Source organism: Salvelinus alpinus, chromosome 26 (assembly GCF_045679555.1).
Source record: "Salvelinus alpinus chromosome 26, SLU_Salpinus.1, whole genome shotgun sequence".
NCBI classification, from domain to species: domain Eukaryota; kingdom Metazoa; phylum Chordata; class Actinopteri; order Salmoniformes; family Salmonidae; genus Salvelinus; species Salvelinus alpinus.
In genome coordinates, this window is record NC_092111.1 from 8,761,011 (window position 1) to 8,777,209 (window position 16,199).

Genomic DNA, 16,199 nt, shown 5'->3' on the forward strand with positions numbered 1-16,199 from the left:
CTCTCTAATTGTCTCTTTCTTTCTTTCTCTCTCGGAGGACCAGTCCACCTGGTCGTGCTGCTGCTCCAGTTTTTACTGTTCTGCCTGCGTCTATGGAACCCTGACCTGTTGACCGGATGTGCTACATGTCCCAGACCTGCTCTCTAACTCTCTAGAGACAGCAGGAGCAGTAGAGACACTCTGAATGTTCGGCTATGTAAAGCCAACTGACATTTACTCCTGGGGTGCTGACCTGTTGCACCCTCTACAACCACTGTGATTATTATTATTTGACCCTGCTGGTCATCTATGAACATCTTGGCCATGTTCTGTTATAATCTCCACCCGGCACAGCCAGAAGAGGACAGGCCACCCCTCATAGCCTGGTTCCTCTCTAGGTTTCTTCCTAGCCACCGTGCTTCTGCACCTGCATTGATTGCTGTTTGGGGTTTTAGGCTGAGTTTCTGTACAGCACTTTGTGACATCAGCTGTGGTAAGAAGGACTTTATAAATACATTTGATTGATTGATTGTTCAGCAATAATTTCAGTGCAAGCATTAGCACTTCGATAACGTTTGTGTCTATCATTTTCAGAGGATTGTTACGCTTCTCGTGGGCTGAAGGAAGAGTGGACCAAGGTGTAGCATTTAAAGTGTTCATGATTTAATCCAAAAAACCAAATCGAACAAAAACAACAAACAGGAGAACGAAAGCGAAACAGTTCTGTCTGGTGCAGACACAAAAACAGAAAACAACTACCCACAAAACCAACATGGAAAATGGCAACCTAAATAGGCTCCCCAATCAGAGACAACGAGAAACAGCTGTCTCTGATTGGGAACCAATTCAGGCCACCATAAACCTACAAACCCCTAGACCATACAAAATCCCCATAGATAAACAAAAACCCTAGACAAGACAAAAACTCCTAGACAATACAAAAACTAAACAAACCACCCCTGTCACACCCTGACCTAACCAAAAAATAAAGAAAACAAATATAACTAAAGTCAGGGCGTGACAAGGATAATATTAAGACAAAGAAACTAATTGAAACTCACAATCTTTAACCTTCAATAACAGGGGCAAACTCTGAGTGAAGCAGTTTACAATTTTTACTTTGAAAAGAGGAGATGTCATGAAGACTTGTATGGTAGTTGGCATTGTGTGAGTCTACAGTATTTAGCCCTTGACCTTTACGTTAGATTGTGTCTGTCGGTATCAAGATCAGTGTCTTTATGTCAACACAGACAAGTTACATTTTAAACACAATCTCTAAAAGGTCCTAAAACATTATCCTAAGATTGCACTACCTTTGTTATTATTGCTTTATTGGTACACATATCCAAATATTTAACAAATGATTAGCTAATGAGTAGCACATCTGGTATGAAGTAGTATCAACAGATTACTCATTGCTTGCTTTCATTTTCTAAACCCCTCTTACCAGCTCTCAATACTCTTTAGCCTTTCTCAAAACATTCTGAAGCTAAATATCAAGTCCCAAAAATATATAGAATTTGTGCAATACCAGTATACAGTAAAAACAATACCAGTATACAGTATATAGTAAAAACAATACCAGTATACAGTGTATAGTAAAAACAATACCAGTATACAGTATATAGTAAAAACAATACCAGTATACAGTATATAGTAAAAACAGTACCAGTATATAGTAAAAACAATACCGGTATACAGTGTATAGTAAAAACAATACCAGTATACAGTATATAGTAAAACAGTACCAGTATATAGTAAAAACAATACCAGTATGTAGTAAAAAGTAATGTCCCGTGTAGCTCAGTTGGTAGAGCATGGCGCTTGCAACGCCAGGGTTATCATATGTTTTTACAATCAAGTGCAGCTAAAGTATTTGGAGGAAAACATATACTATTTGAACCGAAGTCCGATAAACATTGAAGTTAGACTGGGATTAAAACGAAATACTGTCTGCATTAAGATGGGTAAGTTGAGTACCTAGGATAGGATAAAGTAATCCTTCTGACCCCCCCCCCCCCCCCCCCTTAAAAGATTTAGATGCACTATTGTAAAGTGGTTGTTCCACTGGATGTCATAAGGTGAATGCACCAATTTGTAAGTCGCTCTGGATAAGAGCGTCTGCTAAATGACTTAAATGTAAATGTAAATGTTGAGGATAGGGGCGGGGAATGTAGGAACCTGATCCCAGATCTGTTTGTGCTGTCTTGTCAACTCCTATGGTCAACACTTACGGTCATGTCCTATGACCATAGGACTTTATTAGCAGAGGGTTACTTGTTGGCAGGGTCATATTGAATGAGGCGAAGCGCATCCTCATTGTCCATCACACCCTTGATGAACTCTCCTTCTGCAACTCGCTCTGAGGTGGGGAGAGAGAGCAAGAGGAAGGAACAGACAGGAATCATCAGGTTTATATTACAGTTAAAATGTCAATTCACGTTAATAAACAAGACTTTCTTTTCCTCACCATTGTCTTCCTTCTCAAAGAATGTCCAGAGTTTGTTGGCCCTCTTCTCCGGTGTGTTCTCGTCGTTGGGCAGCTCAGCCTGTTTATCCTTGGGAATTAGCTTGAAAATAGCCTGTTGGGTAACGAAAAAATGGTATACCTTCAATCACTGAACACAAACAGCGTTTATTAGAGACAGGCTTCTATTTGAGCCAGGTGTTTATTTCCTTAATACTCAATAAAATGTAATAAAATATTTGAAGCAGGTGTTTATTTGCTGAAATGTGTTTGATGCCCGGCTATTAAAAGGGACAGACGGCTATTTGAGATTCGGCGTTTAATTTAAGTTTTATGGGATGTCACTTTCATCGGTTATTCTGTAACATGGGAGATTTACTGACAAATATGTAAAGCAAATCCTGCCGACTACGCCAAAATGTCAAGTTCATTAATGTTGTCCAACACAAATAACTATTATTATGGAACCATTTTTATCCACATTCACTTTAGGAATTAATACAAGCGGCGTGTTGTTGTGAAGTGTTTGTGAAAGGATGTCATGGATATTCTCTCAACCTATATAAACTATAAAACACCAGATCACTGCAGTGAGAATATATCCTTACAACACCCCAATCCTGTTCTTTTTAATCTTCTCATAAAACCACTTTCCAGGGCTGATTATTTTAAAAGAGCGATTACTGTAGAACATTGATGTTTGTACAATGAAATGATCAAATGATAATCTTTAAAGGTAATGTAAGGCTAAAGAAAACGTATCGCTCCGAAGCATTGTCAAAAACACATACTGTATTCTTTCCTGAACAATGTAAATGTATGAAATAATCAGGTACCATTCACATGGAAATAAAAATTATTTTGCCTTCAGGAAAGTATTCAGACCTGTTGACTTTTCCACATGTTATGTTATGTTACAGCCTAGTTCTGAAATTGATTAAATAAAACCATTTCCTCAGTAATCTACACACAACATCCCATAATAAAAAACAGAAATACCTTATTTACATATGTATTCAGACCCTTTGCTATAAGACTTGAAATTGAGCTCAGATGCATCCTGTTTCCATTGATCATCTTTGTGATGTTTCTACAACTTGATTGGAGTCCACAAATTCAAATTCAATTGATTGGATATGATTTGGAAAGGCACAAACCTGTCTATATAAGGTCCCACAGTTGACAGTGCATGTCAGAGCAGAAACCAAGCCATGAGGTCGAACGAATTGTCTGTAGAGTTCCGAGACAGGATTGTGTTGAGGCACAAATGTCTGCAGCATTGAAGGTCCCCAAGAACACAGTAGCCTCCATCATTCTTAAATGGAAGTTTGGAACCACTAACACTCTTCCTAGAGCAGGCCGTCCGGTCACACTGAGCAATCGGGGGAGAAGGGCGTTGGTCAGGGAGGTGACCAAGAACACGATGGTCACTCTGACAGAGCTCCAGAGTTCCTCTGTGGAGATGGGAGAACCTTCCAGAAGGACAACCACCTCTGCAGTACTCCAGAAACCAGGCCTTTATGGTAGAGTGGCCAGACAGAAGCCACTCCACAGTAAAAGGCACATGAAAGCCCGCTTGGAGTTTGCCAAAAGGCACCTAAAGACTCTCAGACTATGAGAAACAAGATTCTCTGGTCTGATTGAACCAAGATTGAACTCTTTGGCCTGAATGCCAAGCGTCTCGAGGAAACCTGCCACTATCCCTACGGTGAAGTATTGTGGTGGCAGCATCATGCTGTGGGGATGTTTTTCAGCAGCAGGGACTAGGAAATAGTCAGGATCGAAGCAAAGATGTACGGAGCAAAGTACAGAGAGATCCTCAATGAAAACCTGCTCCAGAGCGTTCAGGACCTCAGACTGTGGTGAAGGTTCACCTTCAAACAGGACAACAACCCTAAGCACACGGCCAAGACAATGCAGGCGTGGCTTTGGGACAAGTCTCTGAACGCCCTTGATTATATTGGTTTTGAGGGATTTCAAATGTTAGCATCCACCATTTATAAATATTCTTCCCATCTGAACCCTAGTTTTGATTAAATCGCATTGTGTTCCCATGGCTTGTAAGGAATCAACATAACATTGGAGAGAAAAAAGTGGTACAAAAAACACTAAATCACATTTTAGTGTTTCAACTGTAAACATGGAGATTAAATAAAGATTAGAGCCTAAGGACTGGTGTGAACTGGCAAATCAGCAGCAGCTTGTTCTCATTTACAGTTCACATCGACTCAGTTTGTTTAGAAGGATTTTTTATATTTATATATAAACTGAACAAAAATATAAACGCAAAATGTAAAATGTTGGTCTCATGTTTCATGAGCTGAAATAAAATGTTCCATACATACGCACAAAAAGCTAATATCTCTCAAATTCTCTCAAATTCTGTGCACAAATTTGTTTACATCCTTGTTGGTGAGCATTTCTCCATTGCCAAGATAATCCATCCACCTGACAGGTGTGGAATATCAAGTAGCTGATTAAACAGCATGATCATTGCACAGGTGCACCTTGTGCTGTGGACAATAAAAGGCCACTCTAAAATGTGCATTTTTGTCACACAACGCCATATTTTTTGATAGGGCATGCAATTGGCATGCTGACTGCAGGAAAGTCCACCAGAGCAGTTGCCAGAGATTTGAATGTTCATTTCTCTACCATAAGCCGCCTCCAATGACGTTTTAAAGAATTTGGTAGTAGGTCCAACCAGCCTCACAACCGGAGACCACGTGTATGGGGCAAGCGGTTTGCTGATGTCAACGTTGTGAACAGAGGGCCCCATGGTGGTGGTGTGGTTATGGTGTGGACAAGCATACGCCACATTATTATGGTTGTGCGTAATAAGGAGCGCACGCGCCTCAGTGTGCATCGAAATCGGCCTATGCTTTGTGACCTGCGCTCCACGCTTTGGAGTTAGAATGTTGAATAAGATTACATTATTGTTCGTTCCATGTATGCATGGTGTTGAAACAAACACAATTGCATTTTATCGATGTCAATTTGAATGCACTAAAATACCGTGACGAGATCCTGAGGCCCATTGTGAGGCCCATTTTTTTTTAAAGGTATCTGTGACCAACAGATAAATATCTGTATTCAAAGTCATGTGAAATCCATAGATTAGGGACTAATGAATTTATTTCAATTGACTGATTTCCTCATATGAACTGTTACTCAGTAAAATCAATGAAATTGTTGCATGTTGCGTTCATTTTTTTGTTGAGTATATATATATAAACCACTACTAACCCAAGCAAAATAAGGTATATGGTGTTTGCCATTGGTCACATTTACATGGCAAAGCACTGACTGTTCAGATATTGGTTGGCAATATTGTATGCTTCATCATGATCGCTATAGGGTGGGGCACTCACTGTCATTCTTTAGCATATATCTGGCTCGAAGGGCCATATAAGAAATTATAAGTTTAAAAAAACATTTTAATTTGGACTAAAACGTTATTCACGATTTTAGTATTCAACCTCCTTTGCATGTTTGGACAAATCATACATTTACTTTCAGACAGCCATGGAAGATAATCGCACAGTGAGTGTCACGTACATCTTGACCTGCAGCCCGGTGTTAAATGGCTAGCTAGATAGCGGTGCGCGCTAGTAGCGTTTCAATCGGTGACGTCATTCGCTCCGAGACCTTGAAGCAGTTGTTTCTCTTGCTCAGCAAGGACTGTGGCTTTTGTGGAATGATAGGTAACGATGCTTCGAAGGTGATTGTAGTCGATGTGTGCAGAGGGTCACTGGTTCAAGCCCAGGATGGGACGAGGAGAGGGACGGAAGCAATTATGTTACACCAGGACACACCGAGATGTGTCTTTAAATCTTAAACACTGTTTAATCTCAGTCCCCATTCTCTCCTAACCTACATTTATCCCTCCTTCCCTAATTCCCTCACTCCCTCCTACACCCTTTCAGTTTAAGCTCAGGGCCCGGGAAATATGGTCAGACGTTGTAGTGGAGTGGTATCAGTGCTTGAATTCATCTGCACCACAGGCACATTGACACTATCGCAGAGGCAAAACAATGTATCCCTGCCTCCAGGTCACTGTAGTGCTCCCTGAGACTCCACAGCAGAAGTGAGGCGCCAAAACAATGAATTGTGAGATATTGGGGTTACCACTTTCTTTGTCAAATGGAAAGTGAAGATTTTTTGATTGAACATTCTATTTTTTTGGCTTAGTTTGCTCATGTTGCAAAGTGTTAAATTATCCTATGGTTGAGAGCCATTGATGTAAGCGCCGCCCATTTCTGGGTAAAAGGTTTGTGTGTAGAAGTATGTAGACGTATCAGGGGTCAAGTATTACATCTTAGAAGATCAAACAGAGCTTGAGGCTTATCCCTCCTCCATACTGCCTGAGACCCAAACCACAGCCCCTCCCCCATCTGTCAATCACCAAGTAGTACAACCATGTGACACTTGATGACCAGAACCAACCTCACACAGCTTTAAACCTTAACGCCCTCAATGCCAATACAGAGGCCTAGATTAAGGCTGGTTTGGATTTAGATGACAAGCATCAGTCAACAGGATTAGTTTCTAACATGCATGTCATCTCTATTGATCTATCTATCCACCCACCCATCCACTCTCCGTTTCTCCTCCCACTACTTACGCTGCAGATCTCGGTCACTTCCGACTTGGTGATGTATCCGTTCTTGTCCACGTCGAACAGCGAGAAGGCCCACTCCAGCTTCCTGGTGGTCTTGCCCGTGGACGTCAGGTGCAGCGCAATTATGTACTCCTTGAAGTCCAGAGTGCCGTCGTCGTTGGTGTCGAAGGAGCGGAAGACGTGCTGCGCGTACGTCTGGGCGTTGCTCTCGGGGAAGAAGCGGCTGTAGATGACCTCGAACTCCTTGGGCGTGATACGTCCCGTGGGACACGACTTCTGGAAGCTCTCGTACCACTGGGTGATCTCCGTCTCAGTGAACTTGGTGCTGAGCTTCAGGTCTTCCAGGATCTCCTTGGAGACGGCGCTGCTCTTGGCGTTCCCCATGTTATGTTTCCAGGTGAAAGAAATAGCCCCCTGTTGTGTCTTTTAAAGGGCAAATGTATATCAACACGGACTGTGGTGTGTGTTTTTTTTGGACGTCCCGACAATGTACGATATCCAGAAGCTGGGAGGCTGGGTCCTTCTCTCTGTATGCAGGCTTTTCGCTTGACCCCTTGAAAAGCAACTCTAAATGAAAATAGGATTGAAGTAATTTAATAAGGTTATTCCAGTCTAACAAATCGCAGAGTGGAGTCCAATGTCTTTAATATTTTAATCTTTCGTCAAGTAAACTATCTGGGCACAACGGGCCATCCATAACTAATTGCAGTAGTGTATCCAGCATGTGACGGGATGACAGTTATCGTAGACATGAACCATAATCTGTGCTCTGTGATCTTCGTCTAGTAGGCATAAAATACCCATTCCTAATCATCGGGTCTAGGATACAGGCTACAGTCAGCTAATGAGTTTAAACACGCACGCAACACACTCACACGTGCACACACACACCTGAACAACATCCAGGCTCTCAGTTCTGTTTGTCACAGAGGAGGCTGGTGGCAGGAACTATAGGAGGGCAGGCTCATTGTAATGGCTGAAATGGAATAAATGATCAAACAAAGAAAGTCTCACATTCCATATATATATAACCTCCCAGTAATTTATTGGGTAACAAAACCCCAATGTTTCAGCATTAATTTGCCTTCTTCAGGGTGATGTCATGAATGCTTGGGCCAGGTTATGTAGACAAACAGTGCAATTAATGCAACCAATGACAAGGGGTGTGTCGTAATTGCTAGGTTGATCATATTGAATTGAGCTAAACTGTTAAAAGACAATAGCCCACAGCATATTGAATATATTATGCCATAACAATTATTCAATAAATTACTGGGAGGTTATATATATGGAGTGTGTGACAGTTTTTTTATATAGCTTATTCACTGTTAGTCAGCACCTCTACACCAAATAATTTTCTCTGGGTGTGTGCCAGCTCATGCTTTTTATTGGAATGGAATAAATGAAACGGAGTCAAACGTGGTTTCCATATGCCTGATACCGTTCCATTAATTCCATTCCAGCCATTACAATGAGCCCGTCCTCCTATAGCTCCTCCCACCAGCCTCCACAGATCACTGTGCTAACATACATAGGCAACTAAAAACATCATACTGAAAACCTGTGGTTATTCCTTTGATCTATGACTCAAATATGGACTAGCATACATTCATGATAATACAACTTTAGCATGGCTGTAATGTGTAGTAAAGCAAAGGTGTACATGAGACCATTAGAAGCTTCAGAAGTACTAAAACAGAAATTAAAACTATGGGTGAAATGAGTGCAGTATGTTGAGTAGATACTAAAAACGAGAAAGTCCATATTAACCTAATGCTTTTAGAAAGGAGTTCCATTCAGTCAATTTAGAAAGCAAACTGAAATTCCAATATCAATTCCAATCTTCCACATAAATTTGAAGGGAATTTAACGCATCCCTGCTCCAAAAATGCATTTCCTTGGAGTACAGCTAGAACTATAGACAGAAACAAATAAGGAAAGACATAAATAAAGATGAATTCAAACGCTTACCTGTGTGAGTGACTCAGAGAAGACAAGTCAAGATAAAAGTGATATTCATGGTCAGCGGAGAGCAAAGTGGGATTCCGCTACACCTGCCGGCTGGGCTAAGTCAATTATACAGGATTTTTAAGGCGCTAAGCCACAAACGCACCCAAATGAACTTCTTATCTGCTTCTTTTTGTTTCTCGATCATTCCATGCCTACACGTTAGCACACACAAAATATATTTTATGTAATGTCCGTGTAATGTCGTAATATGTCCTGATTCTTCTATTGCCCTGTCTTAACAAGCAAAGTTCAAACAACTTTAATCAATTCAATTATTTTTTATATTTTGCCCGTGAGCATTTTATCCACATAGGTTGCTGTGTAGTTATTGACTGTAGCTTTACCTTACTAAGACTTGTTGTCCGTTATCAACACTTGAGTTGAATAAGAAAAAAACCACAACGGTCTTACAGGTATGAGCTGTTTTTACAGATATCAGAGGTTAGTGTATAGGTGCCATGCAACCATTTCTCAACACATTGCTAGCAGTTCCTAGATAGCCAACCGTAGGTCCGTTTTTATGGTTTAGGTGCTTTAGTCAGTTAGGATCCCACTTAAGTAGAGGGTTTGGTCAAACATGTTAAGCTATGAACACTACCATAGAAACAAATGAATGTCTGCTCGCTGTTTTGTTGTTCCCAGGTGAGGTGATTTCAATAAAGCTTCGAGCTTTATTCAAATCGCCTTCAAGGTAAATGACCACGTTAGCGTTATTAAATCACCATGATAGCTTTATTAAATCATCATGTTTGGGAGCAGCGTAACAGTGAGCAAAGATTCCTTTTTTGATGTAGATCTTTGACTTTGAGCATGGTCTGGGAGAGACTTGGTGGGTGATGTAGATCTTTGACTTTGAGCATGGTCTGGGAGAGACTTGGTGGGTGATGTAGATCTTTGACTTTGCGCATGGTCTGGGAGAGACTTGGTGGGTGATGTAGATCTTTGACTTTGAGCATGGTCTGGGAGAGACTTGGTGGGTGATGTAGATCTTTGACTTTGAGCATGGTCTGGGAGAGACTTGGTGGGTGATGTAGATCTTTGACTTTGAGCATGGTCTGGGAGAGACTTGGTGGGTGATGTAGATCTTTGACTTTGAGCATGGTCTGGGAGAGACTTGGTGGGTGATGTAGATCTTTGACTTTGAGCATGGTCTGGGAGAGACTTGGTGGGTGATGTAGATCTTTGACTTTGAGCATGGTCTGGGAGAGACTTGGTGGGTGATGTAGATCTTTGACTTTGAGCATGGTCTGGGAGAGACTTGATGGGTGATGTAGATCTTTGACTTTGAGCATGGTTTGGGAGAGGCTTGGTGGGTGGTGTAGATCTTTGACTTTGAGCATGGTCTGGGAGAGACTTGGTGGGTGATGTAGATCTTTGACTTTGAGCATGGTCTGGGAGAGACTTGGTGGGTGATGTAGATCTTTGACTTTGAGCATGGTCTGGGAGAGACTTGGTGGGTGATGTAGATCTTTGACTTTGAGCATGGTCTGGGAGAGACTTGGTGGGTGATGTAGATCTTTGACTTTGCGCATGGTCTGGGAGAGACTTGGTGGGTGATGTAGATCTTTGACTTTGAGCATGGTCTGGGAGAGACTTGGTGGGTGATGTAGATCTTTGACTTTGAGCATGGTCTGGGAGAGACTTGGTGGGTGATGTAGATCTTTGACTTTGAGCATGGTCTGGGAGAGACTTGGTGGGTGATGTAGATCTTTGACTTTGAGCATGGTCTGGGAGAGACTTGGTGGGAAAAAGAAGGCGGAAGAGGTCGATGAAGTGGATTCTGAATCCAATGGCGGTAGAATCAAGGAGAATTAGTATAGAAAAGTAGTGTACAGTGATGAGAATGTGTCAAGGGTGTGTGTGTACTGGTGGCAAAGTCAGGTGCAGGAGAGCAGAGTTTGTGAACAGGCGCACACTTTATTCAGGCTGGAGTGAACAAACAGACGGACGCAAACTGCGTCAAAACCTCCAGCAGAAGTGCAAAGCGCGAAAAAAAACTCACCAAAGCTAATGTACCAAATAAACATACAACATGCACAAACACGGAACATGGAAACATAGCCTGGCGCTTCACAATAACCACATAACAATAAACAATTTCACACAAAGACATGGAGGGGAATAGAGGAATAAATGCATGCAGTGTGATTATGGAATGAACCAGGTGTGCAGGGATCAAGACAAAACAAATGGAACAATGAAAAATGGAGCGGAGATGGCTAGAAAGCCGGTGACGTTGACTGCCGAACGCCGCCCGAACAAGGAGAGGAGCCGACTTCGGGCGGAAGTCGTGACAGAATGTCCCTTCGTATCTAGTAGAAGTACAGTTTCTTAATGAGGAGCAGTTGAGCAGATTACCGATCTTAAAGAAACCATTTGAAATATCCAAACTGGTGGAGAGAGTGCTGGGTAAAGTGAAGGCTGTGAGGATCCCGAGAGACGGGCTTGTTTAGATTTTTTGTGCTTCTGCGGATCAGAAGAAATGGGCGTCTCCCCCGATTTTATAAGTTTGAGGTGTCGTGGCTGTCTCTTCGGAACAGGGCACACCTCAAGGGGGTTATATCTGGCGTCTCGTGGGAAGTCGATTTTGAAGAGATGAAAAATATTCCTGGAGTGATTGATGCACGTCGGATGAATCGTGTGGTGAATGGTGGAAAAGAGTCTCTGTTCTAGTCTCTCCCTACTCAAGTGCAGTTGGGATATATAAACTACAGAGTCAGAACATTTATCCAAAGACCAAAGCACTGATCATTGTAAAGCTTTTGGTAATGTTTCAAGTGTTTGCAGAAGGGAGAAGCAGAGATGTCCAAGTTGTGGAAAAGATCAAATCATGTGTTTTAAAAGTGAGGAAAATGTGACATGTTGCAATTGTGGTGGGAACCATGAAGCCACGTCTTTGGAACGCCCGACAAGGGTGAAAGAGAATGAGGTGGCCAAAGTCGGGGTTGTCCAGAGCATTTAATATGCAGCAGCTGTTAAAAGGGTTGAGGGTTCAAACGGTGCTCCTGAAGAGTCCATGGTGGTGGATAGGCCTTCACTGAAGGCTGCAGGGGTTGCCGTTCAACAGCAGGACCCAGACATTTTAAAGGTTAAGAAGGTGTACTTTGTGGCCTTTATAGCTATGGTGATTAATGGCACTGCCAAGGTGAAGAGGAGGTCCAGGAAGATAGATATTATTGTGGATGCGGCGGAGGGGTTCCTGGGACTGAAAGAGTTCTTAGCGGAGGAGTTACATGGAATATTGTCACAAGCCGTACCACCCTCTGCGGCAATATGCCTTTTCGGGTTGTAGTCCGCCATAAAACCCACAGAAGAATAAGATGTAGATATTTTTGTCAAGCTCCTGTTACTATTTAAGATGTGCTTAAACCCCCTCTTTCCATCATGTACACCACTTTTGAGACAGAAACAGACAAAATAGTAAAGGGTGGTCTCACAAACAAAGAGATTCAGTATGTCAATAACACACAGGTTACCTATTCTTCCCCCGTAATTAGAAAGGGCTAAACATTCAGGTTCTTGGGTCTTACAGACCTAAGACGAGTTAGTGATAATTGTGTCTTTGATCCAGGGGACTTAAGTGCACTTACCTGACCTATGACCCATAAGTCGTAGTCCACCATCTGCTGAGGTGAAACTACCTGAAAGAAAATGTGCATTATATTTTTTGGTAGAATCCTCAGAACTTCCCCAATTTAGTTGGAGTTGGTATAAGCAGTGGCGATTTTAGCATGTAAATGTTGGTGGGACAAACTCCCCCATTTTTTTGTATGCATGCCAGCAAAGCCATTACACAACACAACATTAATTGCACTATAACGACGACAAATGGTGCCCACAAAATGTTAGGGCCTACATAAAGCTGTCCCAACAGCAGAGTCCCAACACCTTACCACTGCTACACCTGGCTATTAGCGGAGCCTTGTCTGGCAGCGAAACAGTTCATTCAGCCTCATTTACCGCCTTAAAAAAAAACATAGCTGATATGGCTGACTTGCTTAAACAAATGTGGTTTCTACTGACAATTGAGATGTACAAACTATGGAATAAGTGGACGACGAGCGGATAAGAGAATATCCGTAATTTCGATTAAGACATTAACGAGCGAGTTAGGACGGATGTAGTCAATATAACTATTTGTTCAGCACTTTTGAAATGTACAGCAACAGAATTCAGAACATGGGCCGTTCTTACAGTATTCTCCCTGTACACCAAGTCAGAACCATAAGATAAATGAAGGGGGCATATAAGCAGACAATGAAAGCGCTTACAATATTCAATGATGAAAATGTATACCAAGAAGGAGAGTGATGGAGTGCTGCTTCAGATGACCTGGCCTCCACAATCACCCGACCTCAACCCAATTGAGATGGTTTGGGATGAGTTGGACTGCAGAGTGAAGGAAAAGCAGCCAACAACTGCTCAGCATATGTGGGAACTCCTTCAAGACTGTTGGAAAAGCATTCCAGGTGAACCTGGTTGAGAGAATGCCAAGCGTTTGCAAAGCTGTCATCAAGGCTACTTTGAAGAATATAAAATATATTTTTATTTGTTTAACACTTTTTTGGTTACTACATGATTCCATATGTGTTATTTCATGGTTTTGATGTCTTCACTATTATTCTACAATGTAGAAAATAGTAAAAATAAAGAAAAACCCTTGAATGAGTAGGTGTGTCTAAACTTTTGACTGGTACTGTATATATATATATATATTTAGCTAAACAGGTGTGGCTCAAAACAGGCGCGGTCGCCACTGGGTATAAGTATAATGACTGTCACTGGTTGACACTGGTTGACAACCATGATAGCCATACATAAAAGGATGGGCCTTGATGGCTGGAGGTTTCGCCACCTCTGTGTACCTCTGTTTATCACTAGGACCAGAGGGGTTTACAACAAAGCAGGATCAATGAGTTAGCCATTGAACTTGCACAAAGGCACAAGGTACCATCGAGGATACTGATTATGTTTCTTGTCTATTTCTTGTCTATGTGCTTGATTGTTGTATGTGTGAAGCAACACCACACCTTTAACCTGATAACCTGGATTCAATTTGATCAACCACATCAAGAGAGACGTCTGGATAGACTGGCGCCAAGACGTGTGTGTTACCATCAGTCCCCGAATTCACCTGTAAATGAAATCAAACTACTTAAATGTTCAGATGGCCAGAACACCCATGGAGAGAGGCACAGATCCCCTTAAAACAGAGTGGCATAGTACCCCTCTTCAGCTATAGTCTAGTCCTCACATTCCACTTTGTCCACACACACTTTATCCATTGTGATCTCCCTGGCCTGACACACACCCTCCCCCCACTTGTTTTGTCCATCCATCTATTTTAAAGAGGGGATTTTCCCCTCAGCTAGAAATATACTTTGCCAAGAGCCCCTGGTTATTGGATTAAGTGTTTTGACGCCCCCCTCAACTCTCTGAGCCAGTAAAGCTGCTGCCCCGAGACCAATCTAACCTTTGCTCTAAATCAAGGTTTAGGCCGAGTGGGTGGCAGGCCTGCCGTGCTAGTGAAGGAATCTTTTGATTGACGGAGAGATAGACAGAGGAGAGGCTATGGAGGCTTAGGAGGTGATGGTTTATGTCAGGACAGAGCGGTGCCAAAGCAACCGAATGGCCATGCCATCCATCCTATTAGTCTGTTTGTCAAAGATACATGCCATGGTAAATATAGTTAGGGTTATAAAAATAGTTGGCAATTGGATCACAACAATGGAACATGGAAAGAAACAGCCAGGGCAGGACAGGCTATATAGGCAACTCCATTCCTGGCCTCAGACTGGGCAGGCTTTTGGTACAGCCCTTTTGTCACAGCTCAGCTCTTAAATACCGGATTAGACTAATCATGATCTTAATTTAAGGCCATGATTAAATTGAAGACCATAATTCATTAATTAACCGTTTCTACAGACAGTGAGTAACGTGGCCGTGGCAGGCATACAGCGATCGAGGCTTTCAGTTACTGTTCGATTGAATGTTAAAAGGGCAAAACAAGTGACCTAAGCGACTTTGTGCGTGGTATGATCATAGGTGCCAGGTTCGCCGGATCTAGTATCTCAGAAGTGGCCAACCTCCTGGGCTTTTCACACACGACAGTGTCTGGTCCGACAAAACCCAGTTCCTTTTGCATCATGCTGATGGCAGAGTCAGGCTTTGGCGTAAGCAGCATGAGTCCATGGACCGACCCATCCTGTCTGCTGTCAAAGGTACAGGCTGGTGGGGAATGTTTTCCGGGCACACGTTAGGTCCCTTGATACCAATTGAGCAACGATTGAACACCACAGGGTATCTGAACATTGTTGCTGAACAAACCCAATAGAGCATCTTTAGGATGAGATGGAATGGGCTGTACGCAGAATGAATGTACCGATGTCCGATCTGCAGCAACTGTGTGTTGCCATCGCGTCAGGATGGACCCACATCCCTTTGGAACGTTTCTGACACCTTGTAGAATCCAAGCCCCGAAGAATGCAGGATGTTCTGGAGGCAAAGGGCGGGTCCGACCCGGTTCCTGTACCTAATAATCTGGCCGGTGAGTGTATATTTTTGCTTGCTGACTCTTAGGGATCAGTTGAATCTACCCATACAATTGTGTAGATTTGTCATTTAGGTGAACTATCCATTTAAGTGTGGATCCAGACAAACCAGAACACTGATCTCACAATCATATATGTACTAGCCCAGATATGTACTTATATTATAGGTAGCCTAGTGGTTAGAGTGTTGGGCCAGTAACCGCAAGGTTGCTAGATCAAATTCCCGAGCTGACAAAGTAAAAATCTGTTGTTCTGCCCCTGAACAAGGCAGTTTAACCAACTGTTCCTAGGCTGTCATTGTAAATAAGAATTTGTTCTTAACTGACTTCCCTAGTTAAATTAAAAAAATATTAGGTCACCCAGCATACATCTATGAGGTACAGCACATGCTGGAGAGTACATGATAATTATCTGCTACACAAACTCATTACCCAGCGTATGAGGAAACAACCTCTTATAGAACACAAGTCAAAGACCCCTCTAAATTTGGCAGGACAAAACTATTTTCTCTTCTTCCAGGAGCGGTGGAGGCTGCTGAGGGGAAAACGGCTCACTATAATGGCTGGAACGG

The 16,199-nt window shown here is 42.3% G+C and overlaps 1 protein-coding gene across 1 annotated transcript; it reads right to left on the minus strand.

Moving 5' to 3' along the window:
- Positions 1-2,066: 2,066 nt before the first annotated feature.
- LOC139554293 (visinin-like) lies at positions 2,067-9,116 on the minus strand. The gene is made up of 4 exons (XM_071367063.1): positions 9,039-9,116; positions 7,071-7,634; positions 2,450-2,561; positions 2,067-2,341 (listed from the first exon to the last, which is right to left on the minus strand). The coding sequence occupies exons 2-4, from the start codon at positions 7,449-7,451 to the stop codon at positions 2,253-2,255; spliced, it is 582 nt and encodes a 193-aa protein (XP_071223164.1). The 5' UTR covers positions 7,452-7,634; positions 9,039-9,116; the 3' UTR covers positions 2,067-2,252.
- Between the last annotated feature and the right edge of the window lie 7,083 nt (positions 9,117-16,199).

Bases quoted from the DNA above. Each gene is read 5' to 3' on its own strand.
- LOC139554293 (XM_071367063.1), bottom strand. From the start codon at position 7,451: ATGGGGAACGCCAAGAGCAGCGCCGTCTCCAAGGAGATCCTGGAAGAC. The intron at 2,562-7,070 runs GTAAGTAGTGGG...GTTACCCAACAG, and splicing joins AAGTGACCGAGATCTGCAGC to GCTATTTTCAAGCTAATTCC. The intron at 2,342-2,449 runs GTGAGGAAAAGA...TCCCCACCTCAG, and splicing joins CTTTGAGAAGGAAGACAATG to AGCGAGTTGCAGAAGGAGAG.